The sequence below is a fragment of the Saccoglossus kowalevskii genome, chromosome 16, assembly GCF_978046115.1.
Source record: "Saccoglossus kowalevskii chromosome 16, keSacKowa6.1, whole genome shotgun sequence".
NCBI classification, from domain to species: domain Eukaryota; kingdom Metazoa; phylum Hemichordata; class Enteropneusta; family Harrimaniidae; genus Saccoglossus; species Saccoglossus kowalevskii.
In genome coordinates this window covers 31952879-31969820 of record NC_140656.1, presented here as the reverse complement: position 1 = coordinate 31969820, position 16942 = coordinate 31952879, and the positions used below count along the sequence as shown (strand labels likewise).

General features: G+C 32.7%; 1 protein-coding gene across 1 annotated transcript in view; it reads right to left on the bottom strand.

Moving 5' to 3' along the window:
* Positions 1-238: 238 nt before the first annotated feature.
* Positions 239-16942, bottom strand: part of LOC144345457 (uncharacterized) — a 34505-nt gene continuing 17801 nt past the window's right edge. Inside the window, exon 2 of the mRNA XM_085491667.1 lies at positions 239-593. Coding sequence (XP_085347793.1) covers positions 503-593 — 91 coding nt within the window. The 3' untranslated portion in view covers positions 239-502. The remainder of the gene's footprint in view (positions 594-16942) is intronic.

Sequence of the window (16942 nt, the reverse complement as noted above, 5' to 3'; positions counted from 1 at the left end):
CCTATGTTTTACAAAAAAAGAAAGAAAAGAAAAACTCAATAGTAAATCATATTAATTTGGTCCAAAATAAAAAAATACATAAAAACGTGCAAATGTTTTTGTAAAAGTTCTGGTGGGAAATATGAGTTCAGAGTGTTTAAGTATGTACTTTGAAATCGTAAGAAATTGTAGCACCCAGCAGCAGCACACCACTCAATGGTTGAAGAACCGTGACCCGCATCAAAATAAACTGCACATACACTTGTATTCTTAATGTATTGGGCAAGCTTATCTTTGATAATCCCACGTTTGTTATTAAGGTATGTGCGCTTGTAATCTAGTGATGTCACTATATGCGCCGAACATTGTCCAAAACAAAGTCTGAAAGCCGCAGAACTATGCAAAATGTCAATATACTTAATTAACTGCAGGGTTCGTAGTCCGTACTTTATATTGCGGTCTCACATCATGGATTCGCTGAAATTGTACGCCGTCCTTCGCTTGTCGTCCAAGTCTCACAGATTCACGCGTGACTTGAGTCTTTGTCCCCGCCAAGGTTTAATGCCTTTACCCGGAAGGTGCCTTCAGAATCAATGGATCCATGAAAAATACGTCTATAAAAAAAGTAAATCAGTATAATATAAACAAAATAAAAGTTAAAGAAAGCTATATGAATGATGCGAAAAATGTTTAAATAAGCGCCCACGACAAGCATATTTTGTTCCCGACAACTAGTGATTGCGCCTGCTCTGGCCAAATGATTTCAAACATTTTACTTTCGTTTTCCGACAAATACGTCTGAAATGAATATCATAGTATGGTGGTACGTCACAAAACGCCACATTACTTATATCCACACACCATTTTACGTCACATAAGCGCTTCTCACTAGAGGGCGCAAAACGTTACCATAACATGTGGTTGATATTGTGTTAACGTGCTGACGTGCTAACGCGCTGCACGGCGGTGACAAATCATGGAACCTCTTTTACCCATAGTCCAGGTGCCCCCCATTTCATTTGAATTCATTTGCAATTTTGAGCTTCATGATATACCGCAAGACACGCTTATATCATGGATCTTATATATATCAAAGCAGGCTTTTATTATTGAACCTATTTATATCGAGGCATGGTTATATCATGGAACCTGTATATATCAATGTATGGTTATATCATGGAACCTGTATATATCAAGGCATGGTTATATCATGCAACCTGTATATATCAAGGTATGGTTATATCATGCACCCTGTATATATCAATGTATGATTATGTCATGCAACCTGTATATATCAACGTATGGTTATATCATGGAACCTGTATATATCAAGGCATGGTTATATCATGGAACCTGTATATATCAATGTATGGTTATATCATGCACCCTGTATATATCAATGTATGGTTATATCATGCAACCTGTATATATCAACGTATGGTTATATCATGGAACCTGTATATATCAATGTATGGTTATATCATGGAACCTGTATATATCAAGGCATGGTTATATCATGGAACCTGTATATATCAAGGTATGGTTATACCATGCACCCTGTATATATCAATGTATGGTTATATCATGCAACCTGTATATATCAACGTATGGTTATATCATGCAACCTGTATATATCAATGTATGGTTATATCATGCAACCTGTATATATCAATGTATGGTTATATCATGGAACCTGTATATATCAAGGTATGGTTATATCATGTAACCTGTATATATCATGGCATGGATATATCATGGAACCTGTATATATCAATGTATGGTTATATCATGCAACCTGTATATATCAATGTATGGTTATATCATGCAACCTGTATATATCAATGTATGGTTATATCATGGAACCTGTATATATCAAGGTATGGTTATATCATGCACCCTGTATATATCAATGTATGGTTATACCATGCAACCTGTATATATCAACGTATGGTTATATCATGGAACCTGTATATATCAAGGCATGGTTATATCATGGAACCTGTATATATCAATGTATGGTTATATCATGGAACCTGTATATATCAAGGCATGGTTATATCATGCAACCTGTATATATCAAGGTATGGTTATATCATGCACCCTGTATATATCAATGTATGGTTATATCATGCAACCTGTATATATATCAACGTATGGTTATATCATGGAACCTGTATATATCAAGGCATGGTTATATCATGGAACCTGTATATATCAATGTATGGTTATATCATGGAACCTGTATATATCAAGGCATGGTTATATCATGGAACCTGTATATATCAAGGTATGGTTATACCATGCACCCTGTATATATCAATGTATGGTTATATCATGCAACCTGTATATATCAACGTATGGTTATATCATGGAACCTGTATATATCAAGGCATGGTTATATCATGCAACCTGTATATATCAATGTATGGTTATATCATGGAACCTGTTTATATATCAAGGTATGGTTATATCATGCAACCTGTATATATCAATGTATGGTTATATCATGCAACCTGTATATATCAATGTATGGTTATATCATGCAACCTGTATATATCAATGTATGGTTATATCATGGAACCAGTATATATCAAGGTATGGTTATATCATGTAACCTGTATATATCATGGCATGGATATATCATGGAACCTGTATATATCAAGGTATGGTTATATCATGGAACCTGTTTATATATCAAGGTATGGTTATATTATGGAACCTGTATGTATCAAAGTATGGTTATATCATGGAACCTGTATATATCAAGGTATGGTTATATTATGGAACCTGTATGTATCGAGGCATGGTTATATCATGCAACTTGTATATATCAAGGTATTGTTATATCATGGAACCTGTATATATCAATGTATGGTTATATCATGCAACCTGTATATATCATGGTATGGTTATATCATGGAACCGTGTATATATCAAGATATGGTTATGTCATGGACCCTGTATATATCGAGGTATGGTTATATCATGGAACCTGTATATATCGAGGTATGGTTATATCATGGACCCTGTATATATCGAGGTATGGTTATATTATGGAACCTGTATATATCAAGGTATGGTTATATCATGCAACCTGTATATATCAAGGTATGGTTATATCACGCACCCTGTATATATCAAGGTATGGTTATATCATGCAACCTGTATATATCAATGTATGGTTATATCATGGGACCTGTATATATCAATGTATGGTTATATCATGGAACCTGTTTATATATCAAGGTATGGTTATATCATGCAACCTGTATATATCAATGTATGGTTATATCATGCAACCTGTATATATCAATGTATGGTTATATCATGGAACCTGTATATATCAAGGTATGGTTATATCATGTAACCTGTATATATCATGGCATGGATATATCATGGAACCTGTATATATCAAGGTATGGTTATATCATGGAACCTGTATATATCTAGGCATTGTTATATTATTGAACCTGTATGGTTATATCATGGAACCTGTATATATCAATGTATGGTTATATCATGGAACCTGTATATATCATGGCATGGTTATATCATGGAATCTGTATATATCATGGCATGGTTATATCATGGAACCTGTATATATCAATGTATGGTTATATCATGCAACCTGTATATATCATGGTATGGTTATATCATGGAACCGTGTATATATCAAGATATGGTTATATCATGGAACCTGTATATATCAAGGCATGGTTATATCATGCAACCTGTATATATCAAGGTATGGTTATATCATGCACTCTGTATATATCAACGTATGGTTATATCATGCAACCTGTATATATCAACGTATGGTTATATCATGGAAACTGTATATATCAAGGTGTGGTTATATCATGCAACCTGTATATATCAAAGTATGGTTATATCATGGAACCTGTTTATATATCAAGGTATGGTTATATCATGGAATCTGTATATATCAATGTATGGTTATATCATGCAACCTGTATATATCAATGTATGGTTATATCATGCAACCTGTATATATCAAGGTATGGTTATATCATGGAACCTGTATATATCAATGTACGGTTATATCATGGAACCTGTATATATCAAGGTATGGTTATATCATGAACCCTGTATATATCGAGGTATGGTTATATCATGTAACCTGTTTATATATCAAGGTATGGTTATATTATGGAACCTGTATGTATCAAAATATGGTTATATCATGGAACCTGTATATATCAAGGTATGGTTATATTATGGAACCTGTATGTATCGAGGCATGGTTATATCATGCAACTTGTATATATCAAGTTATGGTTATATCATGGCATGGTTATATCATGCAACCTTGTATATATCAAGATATGGTTATATCATGGACCCTGTATATATCGAGGTATGATTATATCATGGAACCTGTATATATCGAGGTATGGTTATATCATGGACCCTGTATATATCGAGTATTGGTTACATCATGGAACCTGTATATATCAAGGTATGGTTATATCATGGAACCTGTATATATCAAGGTATGCTTATATCATGCAACCTGTATATATCAAGGTATGCTTATATCATGCAACCTGTATATATCAAGGTATGGTTATATCATGCAACCTGTATATATCAAGGTATGGTTATATCATGCAACCTGTATATATCAAGGTATGGTTATATCATGGAACCTGTCTATATCGAGGCATGATTATATCATGCAACCTGTATATATCAAGGTATGGTTATATCATGGAACCTGTATATATCAAGGTATGGTTATATCATGGAACCTGTATATATCAAGGTATGGTTATATCATGGAACCTGTATATATCAAGGTATGGTTGTATCATGGAACCTTATTTATCGAGGCATGGTTATATCATGCAACCTGTATATATCGAGGCATTGTTATATTATGGAACCTGTATATATCAAGGTATGGTTATATCATGGACCCTGTATATATCGAGGTATGGTTATATCATGGAACCTGTTTATACATCAAGGTATGGTTATATTATGGAACCTGTATGTATCAAAATATGGTTATATCATGGAACCTGTATATATCAAGGTATAGTTATATTATGGAACCTGTATGTATCGAGGCATGGTTATATCATGCAACTTGTATATATCAAGGTATGGTTATATCATGGAACCTGTATATATCAAGGTATGGTTATATCATCGAACCTGTATATATCAAGGTATGGTTATATCATGGAACCTGTATATATCAAGGTATGGTTGTATCATGGAACCTTATTTATCGAGGCATGGTTATATCATGCAACCTGTATATATCGAGGCATTGTTATATTATGGAACCTGTATATATCAAGGTATGGATATATCATGCAACCTGTATATATCAAGGTATGGTTGTATCATGGAACCTTATGTGTCGAGGCATGGTTATATCATGCAACCTGTATATATTGAGGCATTGTTATAAGATGGAACGTGTATATATCAAGGTATGGTTATATCATGGAACATGTATATATCATGGCATGGTTATATCATGGAACCTTCTATATGTCATGGCATGGTTATATCATGGAACCTGTATATATCAAGGTATGGATATCATGCAACCTGTATATTTCAAGGTATAGTTATATCATGGAATCTGTATATATGAAGGTATGGTTATATCATGGAACCTGTATATATCAAGGTATGGTTATATCATGGAACCTGTATATATGAAGGTATGGATATCATGCAACCTGTATATATCAAGGTATGGTTCTATCATGGAACCTTGTGTATCGAGGCATGGTTATATCATGCAACCTGTATATATCGAGGCATTGTTATATTATGGAACCTGTATATATCAACGTATGGTTATATCATGGAACCTGTATATATCAAGGTATGTTTGTATCGTGCAACCTGTATATATCTAGGCATTGTTATATTATTGAACCTGTATGGTTATATCATGGAACCTGTATATATCAATGTATGGTTATATCATGGAACCTGTATATATCATGGCATGGTTATATCATGGAACCTGTATATATAAAGGAATGGTTATATCATGGAACCTATATATATCATGGAATCTGTATATATCATGGCATGGTTATATCATGCAACCTGTATATATCAAGGTATGGTTATATCATGGAACCTGTATATATCAAGGTATGGTTATATCATGCAACCTGTATATATCAAGGTATGGTTATATCATGCAACCTGTATATATCAAGGTATATATCAAGGTATGTTTATATCATACAATCTGTATATATCAATGTATGGTTATATCATGCAACCTGTATATATCAAGGTATATATAAAGGTATGGTTATATTATAGAATGTGTATGTATCGAGGCATGGTTATATCATAGAACCTGTATATATCAAGGTATGGTTATATTATAGAACCTGTATATATCAAAGTATGGTTATATCATAGAACCTGTATATATCAAGGTATGGTTATATCATGCAACCTGTATATATCAAGGTATGGTTATATCATGGAACCTGTCTATATCGAGGCATGATTATATCATGCAACCTGTATATATCAAGGTATGGTTATATCATGGAACCTGTATATATCAAGGTATGGTTATATCATGGAACCTGTATATATCAAGGTATGGTTATATCATGTAACCTGTATATATCAATGTACGGTTATATCATGGAACCTGTATATATCAAGGTATGGTTATATCATGAACCCTGTATATATCAAGGTATGGTTATATCATGGACCCTGTATATATCGAGGTATGGTTATATCATGGAACCTGTTTATATATCAAGGTATGGTTATATTATGGAACCTGTATGTATCAAAATATGGTTATATTATGGAACCTGTATATATCAAGGTATGGTTATATTATGGAACCTGTATGTATCGAGGCATGGTTATATCATGCAACTTGTATATATCAAGTTATGGTTATATAATGGAACCTGGATATATTAATGTATAGTTATATCATGCAACCTGTATATATCATGGCATGGTTATATCATGCAACCTTGTATATATCAAGATATGGTTATATCATGGACCCTGTATATATCGAGGTATGATTATATCATGGAACCTGTATATATCGAGGTATGGTTATATCATGGACCCTGTATATATCGAGTATTGGTTACATCATGGAACCTCTATATATCAAGGTATGGTTATATCATGGAACCTGTATATATCAAGGTATGCTTATATCATGCAACCTGTATATATCAAGGTATGCTTATATCATGCAACCTGTATATATCAAGGTATGGTTATATCATGCAACCTGTATATATCAAGGTATGGTTATATCATGCAACCTGTATATATCAAGGTATGGTTATATCATGAAACCTGTCTATATCGAGGCATGATTATATCATGCAACCTGTATATATCAAGGTATGGTTATATCATGGAACCTGTATATATCAAGGTATGGTTATATCATGGAACCTGTATATATCAAGGTATGGTTATATCATGGAATCTGTATATATCAAGGTATGGTTGTATCATGGAACCTTATTTATCGAGGCATGGTTATATCATGCAACTGTATATATTGAGGCATTGTTATAAGATGGAACCTGTATATATCAAGGTATGGTTATATCATGGAACCTGTATATATCATGGCATGGTTATATCATGGAACCTTCTATATGTCATGGCATGGTTATATCATGGAACCTGTATATATCAAGGTATGGATATCATGCAACCTGTATATTTCAAGGTATGGTTATATCATGGAACCTGTATATATGAAGGTATGGTTATATCATGGAACCTGTATATATCAAGGTATGGTTATATCATGGAACCTGTATATATCAAGGTATGGTTCTATCATGGAACCTTATGTATCAAGGCATGGTTATATCATGGACCCTGTATATATCGAGGCATTGTTATATTATGGAACCTGTATATATCAACGTATGGTTATATCATGGAACCTGTATATATCAAGGTATGTTTGTATCGTGCAACCTGTATATATCAAGGTATGGTTATATTATGGAACCTGCATGTATCAAAGTATGGTTATATCATGGAACCTGTATATATCAAGGTATGGTTATATTATGGAACCTGTATGTATCGAGGCATGGTTATATCATGCAACTTGTCTATATCAAGGTATGGTTATATCATGGAACCTGTATATATCAATGTATGGTTATATTATGCAACCTGTATATATCATGGTATGGTTATATCATGGAACCGTGTATATATCAAGATATGGTTATATCATGGAACCTGTATATATCAAGGCATGGTTATATCATGCAACCTGTATATATCAATGTATGGTTATATCATGCACTCTGTATATATCAACGTATGGTTATATCATGCAACCTGTATATATCAACGTATGGTTATATCATGGAAACTGTATATATCAAGGTGTGGTTATATCATGCAACCTGTATATATCAAAGTATGGTTATATCATGGAACCTGTTTATATATCAAGGTATGGTTATATCATGGAACCTGTATATATCAATGTATGGTTATATCATGCAACCTGTATATATCAATGTATGGTTATATCATGCAACCTGTATATATCAAGGTATGGTTATATCATGGAACCTGTATATATCAATGTACGGTTATATCATGGAACCTGTATATATCAAGGTATGGTTATATCATGAACCCTGTATATATCGAGGTATGGTTATATCATGGAACCTGTTTATATATCAAGGTATGGTTATATTATGGAACCTGTAAGTATCAAAATATGGTTATATCATGGAACCTGTATATATCAAGGTATGGTTATATTATGGAACCTGTATGTATCGAGGCATGGTTATATCATGCAACTTGTATATATCAAGTTATGGTTATATAATGGAACCTGGATATATCAATGTATAGTTATATCATGCAACCTGTATATATCATGGCATGGTTATATCATGCAACCTTGTATATATCAAGATATGGTTATATCATGGACCCTGTATATATCGAGGTATGATTATATCATGGAACCTGTATATATCGAGGTATGGTTATATCATGGACCCTGTATATATCGAGTATTGGTTACATCATGGAACCTGTATATATCAAGGTATGGTTATATCATGCAACCTGTATATATCAAGGTATGCTTATATCATGCAACCTGTATATATCAAGGTATGCTTATATCATGCAACCTGTATATATCAAGGTATGGTTATATCATGCAACCTGTATATATCAAGGTATGGTTATATCATGCAACCTGTATATATCAAGGTATGGTTATATCATGGAACCTGTCTATATCGAGGCATGATTATATCATGCAACCTGTATATATCAAGGTATGGTTATATCATGGAACCTGTATATATCAAGGTATGGTTATATCATGGAACCTGTATATATCAAGGTATGGTTATATCATGGAACCTGTATATATCAAGGTATGGTTGTATCATGGAACCTTATTTATCGAGGCATGGTTATATCATGCAACCTGTATATATCGAGGCATTGTTATATTATGGAACCTGTATATATCAAGGTATGGTTATATCATGGACCCTGTATATATCGAGGTATGGTTATATCATGGAACCTGTTTATATATCAAGGTATGGTTATATTATGGAACCTGTATGTATCAAAATATGGTTATATCATGGAACCTGTATATATCAAGGTATGGTTATATTATGGAACCTGTATGTATCGAGGCATGGTTATATCATGCAACTTGTATATATCAAGGTATAGTTATATCATGGAACCTGTATATATCAAGGTATGGTTATATCATGGAACCTGTATATATCAAGGTATGGTTATATCATGGAACCTGTATATATCAAGGTATGGTTGTATCATGGAACCTTATTTATCGAGGCATGGTTATATCATGCAACCTGTATATATCGAGGCATTGTTATATTATGGAACCTGTATATATCAAGGTATGGATATATCATGCAACCTGTATATATCAAGGTATGGTTGTATCATGGAACCTTATGTGTCGAGGCATGGTTATATCATGCAACCTGTATATATTGAGGCATTGTTATAAGATGGAACGTGTATATATCAAGGTATGGTTATATCATGGAACATGTATATATCATGGCATGGTTATATCATGGAACCTTCTATATGTCATGGCATGGTTATATCATGGAACCTGTATATATCAAGGTATGGATATCATGCAACCTGTATATTTCAAGGTATGGTTATATCATGGAACCTGTATATATGAAGGTATGGTTATATCATGGAACCTGTATATATCAAGGTATGGTTATATCATGGAACCTGTATATATGAAGGTATGGATATCATGCAACCTGTATATATCAAGGTATGGTTCTATCATGGAACCTTATGTATCGAGGCATGGTTATATCATGCAACCTGTATATATCGAGGCATTGTTATATTATGGAACCTGTATATATCAACGTATGGTTATATCATGGAATCTGTATATATCAAGGTATGTTTGTATCGTGCAACCTGTATATATCTAGGCATTGTTATATTATTGAACCTGTATGGTTATATCATGGAACCTGTATATATCAATGTATGGTTATATCATGGATCCTGTATATATCATGGCATGGTTATATCATGGAACCTGTATATATAAAGGAATGGTTATATCATGGAACCTGTATATATCATGGAATCTGTATATATCATGGCATGGTTATATCATGCAACCTGTATATATCAAGGTATGTTATATCATGGAACCTGTATATATCAAGGTATGGTTATATCATGCAACCTGTATATATCAAGGTATGGTTATATCATGGAACCTGTATATATCAAGGTATATATCAAGGTATGTTTATATCATACAACCTGTATATATCAATGTATGGTTATATCATGCAACCTGTATATATCAAGGTATATATAAAGGTATGGTTATATTATGGAATGTGTATGTATCGAGGCATGGTTATATCATAGAACCTGTATATATCAAGGTATGGTTATATTATAGAACCTGTATATATCAAAGTATGGTTATATCATAGAACCTGTATATATCAAGGTATGGTTATATCATGCAACCTGTATATATCAAGATATGGTTATATCATGCAACCTGTATATATCAAGGTATGGTTATATCATGGAACCTGTCTATATCGAGGCATGATTATATCATGCAACCTGTATATATCAAGGTATGGTTATATCATGGAACCTGTATATATCAAGGTATGGTTATATCATGGAACCTGTATATATCAAGGTATGGTTATATCAAGGTATGTTTATATCAAGGTATGGTTATATCATGGATCCTGTATATATCATGGCATGGTTATATCATGGAACCTGTATATATAAAGGAATGGTTATATCATGGAACCTGTATATATCATGGAATCTGTATATATCATGGCATGGTTATATCATGCAACCTGTATATATCAAGGTATGGTTATATCATAAAACCTGTATATATCAAGGTATGGTTATATCATGCAACCTGTATATATCAAGGTATGGTTATATCATGGAACCTGTATATATCAAGGTATATATCAAGGTATGTTTATATCATACAACCTGTATATATCAATGTATGGTTATATCATGCAACCTGTATATATCAAGGTATATATAAAGGTATGGTTATATTATGGAATGTGTATGTATCGAGGCATGGTTATATCATGCAACTTGTACATATCAAGGTATAGTTATATCATGGAACCTGTATATATCAAGGTATGGTTATATCATGGAACCTGTATATATCAAGGTATGGTTATATCATGGAACCTGTATATATCAAGGTATGGTTGTATCATGGAACCTTATTTATCGAGGCATGGTTATATCATGCAACCTGTATATATCGAGGCATTGTTATATTATGGAACCTGTATATATCAAGGTATGGTTATATCATGGACCCTGTATATATCGAGGTATGGTTATATCGTGGAACCTGTTTATATATCAAGGTATGGTTATATTATGGAACCTGTATGTATCAAAATATGGTTATATCATGGAACCTGTATATATCAAGGTATGGATATATCATGCAACCTGTATATATCAAGGTATGGTTGTATCATGGAACCTTATGTGTCGAGGCATGGTTATATCATGCAACCTGTATATATTGAGGCATTGTTATAAGATGGAACGTGTATATATCAAGGTATGGTTATATCATGGAACATGTATATATCATGGCATGGTTATATCATGGAACCTTCTATATGTCATGGCATGGTTATATCATGGAACCTGTATATATGAAGGTATGGTTATATCATGGAACCAGTATATATCAAGGTATGGTTATATCATGGAACCTGTATATATGAAGGTATGGATATCATGCAACCTGTATATTTCAAGGTATGGTTATATCATGGAACCTGTATATATGAAGGTATGGTTATATCATGGAACCTGTATATATCAAGGTATGGTTATATCATGGAACCTGTATATATGAAGGTATGGATATCATGCAACCTGTATATATCAAGGTATGGTTCTATCATGGAACCTTATGTATCGAGGCATGGTTATATCATGCAACCTGTATATATCGAGGCATTGTTATATTATGGAACCTGTATATATCAACGTATGGTTATATCATGGAACCTGTATATATCAAGGTATGTTTGTATCGTGCAACCTGTATATATCTAGGCATTGTTATATTATTGAACCTGCATGGTTATATCATGGAACCTGTATATATCAATGTATGGTTATATCATGGATCCTGTATATATCATGGCATGGTTATATCATGGAACCTGTATATATAAAGGAATGGTTATATCATGGAACCTGTATATATCATGGAATCTGTATATATCATGGCATGGTTATATCATGCAACCTGTATATATCAAGGTATGGTTATATCATGGAACCTGTATATATCAAGGTATATATCAAGGTATGTTTATATCATACAACCTGTATATATCAATGTATGGTTATATCATGCAACCTGTATATATCAAGGTATATATAAAGGTATGGTTATATTATGGAATGTGTATGTATCGAGGCATGGTTATATCATAGAACCTGTATATATCAAGGTATGGTTATATTATAGAACCTGTATATATCAAAGTATGGTTATATCATAGAACCTGTATATATCAAGGTATGGTTATATCATGCAACCTGTATATATCAAGGTATGGTTATATCATGCAACCTGTATATATCAAGGTATGGTTATATCATGGAACCTGTCTATATCGAGGCATGATTATATCATGCAACCTGTATATATCAAGGTATGGTTATATCATGGAACCTGTATATATCAAGGTATGGTTATATCATGGAACCTGTATATATCAAGGTATGGTTATATCATGGAACCTGTATATATCAAGGTATGGTTATATCATGGAACCTGTATATATCAATGTACGGTTATATCATGAAACCTGTATATATCAAGGTATGGTTATATCATGAACCCTGTATATATCAAGGTATGGTTATATCATGGACCCTGTATATATCGAGGTATGGTTATATCATGGAACCTGTTTATATATCAAGGTATGGTTATATTATGGAACCTGTATGTATCAAAATATGGTTATATCATGGAACCTGTATATATCAAGGTATGGTTATATTATGGAACCTGTATGTATCGAGGCATGGTTATATCATGCAACTTGTATATATCAAGTTATGGTTATATAATGGAACCTGGATATATCAATGTATAGTTATATCATGCAACCTGTATATATCATGGCATGGTTATATCATGCAACCTTGTATATATCAAGATATGGTTATATCATGGACCCTGTATATATCGAGGTATGATTATATCATGGAACCTGTATATATCGAGGTATGATTATATCATGGACCCTGTATATATCGAGTATTGGTTACATCATGGAACCTGTATATATCAAGGTATGGTTATATCATGGAACCTGTATATATCAAGGTATGCTTATATCATGCAACCTGTATATATCAAGGTATGCTTATATCATGCAACCTGTATATATCAAGGTATGGTTATATCATGCAACCTGTATATATCAAGGTATGGTTATATCATGCAACCTGTATATATCAAGGTATGGTTATATCATGAAACCTGTCTATATCGAGGCATGATTATATCATGCAACCTGTATATATCAAGGTATGGTTATATCATGGAACCTGTATATATCAAGGTATGGTTATATCATGGAACCTGTATATATCAAGGTATGGTTATATCATCGAACCTGTATATATCAAGGTATGGTTGTATCATGGAACCTTATTTATCGAGGCATGGTTATATCATGCAACCTGTATATATCGAGGCATTGTTATATTATGGAACCTGTATATATCAAGGTATGGATATATCATGCAACCTGTATATATCAAGGTATGGTTGTATCATGGAACCTTATGTGTCGAGGCATGGTTATATCATGCAACTGTATATATTGAGGCATTGTTATAAGATGGAACCTGTATATATCAAGGTATGGTTATATCATGGAACCTGTATATATCATGGCATGGTTATATCATGGAACCTTCTATATGTCATGGCATGGTTATATCATGGAACCTGTATATATCAAGGTATGGATATCATGCAACCTGTATATTTCAAGGTATGGTTATATCATGGAACCTATATATATGAAGGTATGGTTATATCATGGAACCTGTATATATCAAGGTATGGTTATATCATGGAACCTGTATATATCAAGGTATGGTTCTATCATGGAACCTTATGTATCAAGGCATGGTTATATCATGGACCCTGTATATATCGAGGCATTGTTATATTATGGAACCTGTATATATCAACGTATGGTTATATCATGGAACCTGTATATATCAAGGTAAGTTTGTATCGTGCAACCTGTATATATCTAGGCATTGTTATATTATTGAACCTGTATGGTTATATCATGGAACCTGCATATATCAATGTATGGTTATATCATGGAACCTGTATATATCATGGCATGGTTATATCATGGAATCTGTATATATCATGGCATGGTTATATCATGGAACCTGTATATATAAAGGTATGGTTATATCATGGAACCTGTATATATCATGGAATCTGTATATATCATGGCATGGTTATATCATGGAACCTGTATATATCAAGGTATGGTTATATCATGGAACCTGTATATATCAAGGTATGGTTATATCATGCAACCTGTATATATCAAGGTATGGTTATATCATGGAACCTGTATATATCAAGGTATATATCAAGGTATGTTTATATCATACAACCTGTATATATCAATGTATGGTTATATCATGCAACCTGTATATATCAAGGTATATATAAAGGTATGGTTATATTATGGAACGTGTATGTATCGAGGCATGGTTATATCATAGAACCTGTATATATCAAGGTATGGTTATATTATAGAACCTGTATATATCAAAGTATGGTTATATCATAGAACCTGTATATATCAAGGTATGGTTATATCATGGAACCTGTATATATCAAGGTATGGTTGTATCATGGAACCTTATGTATCGAGGCATGGTTATATCATGCAACCTGTATATATTGAGGCATTGTTATAATATGGAACCTGTATATATCAAGGTATGGTTATATCATGCAACCTGTATATATCGAGGCATTGTTATATTATTGAACCTGTATGGTTATATCATGGAACCTGTATATATCAAGGTATGGTTATATCATGCAACCTGTATATATCGAGGCATTGTTATATTATTGAACCTGTATGGTTATATCATGGAACCTGTATATATCAAGGTATGGTTATATCATGGAACCTGTATATATCATGGCATGGTTATATCATGGAACCTTGTATATGTCATGGCATGGTTATATCATGGAACCTGTATATATCAAGGTATGGTTATATCATGGAACCTGTATATATCAAGGTATGGTTATATCATGGAACCTGTATATATGAAGGTATGGATATCATGCAACCTGTATATATCATGGCATGGTTATATCATGGAATCTGTATATATCATGGCATGGTTATATCATGCAACCTGTATATATCAATGTATGGTTATATCATGCAACCTGTATATATCAAGGTATGGTTATATCATGCAACCTGTATATATCAAGGTATGGTTATATCATGCAACCTGTATATATCAAGGTATGGTTATATCATGCAACGTATATATAACAAGGTATGGTTATATCATGCAACCTATATATATCAATGTATGGTTATATCATGCAACTTATATATATCAATGTATGGTTATATCATGCAACCTGTATATATCATGGCATGGTTATATCATGCAACCTATATATATCAAGGTATGGTTATATCATGCAACCTATATATATCTATGTATGGTTATATCATGCAACCTGTATATATCAAGGCATGGTTATATCATGCAACCTGTATATATCAAGGTATGGTTATATCATGGAACCTGTATATATCAAGGTATGGTTATATCATGCAAGCAGTATATATCAAGGTATGGTTATATCATGCAACCTGTATATATCAAGGTATGGTTATATCATGCAACCTGTATATATCAAGGTATGGTTATATCATGGAACCTGTATATATCAAGGTATGGTTATATCATGCAACCTGTATATATCAAGGTATGGTTATATCATGAAACCTGTATATATCAAGGTATGGTTATATCATGCAACCTATATATATCAAGGTATGGTTATATCATGCAACCTATATATATCAATGTATGGTTATATCATGCAACCTATATATATCAATGTATGGTTATATCATGGAACCAGTATATATCAAGGTATGGTTATATCATGGAACCTGTATATATGAAGGTATGGATATCATGCAACCTGTATATTTCAAGGTATGGTTATATCATGGAACCTGTATATATGAAGGTATGGTTATATCATGGAACC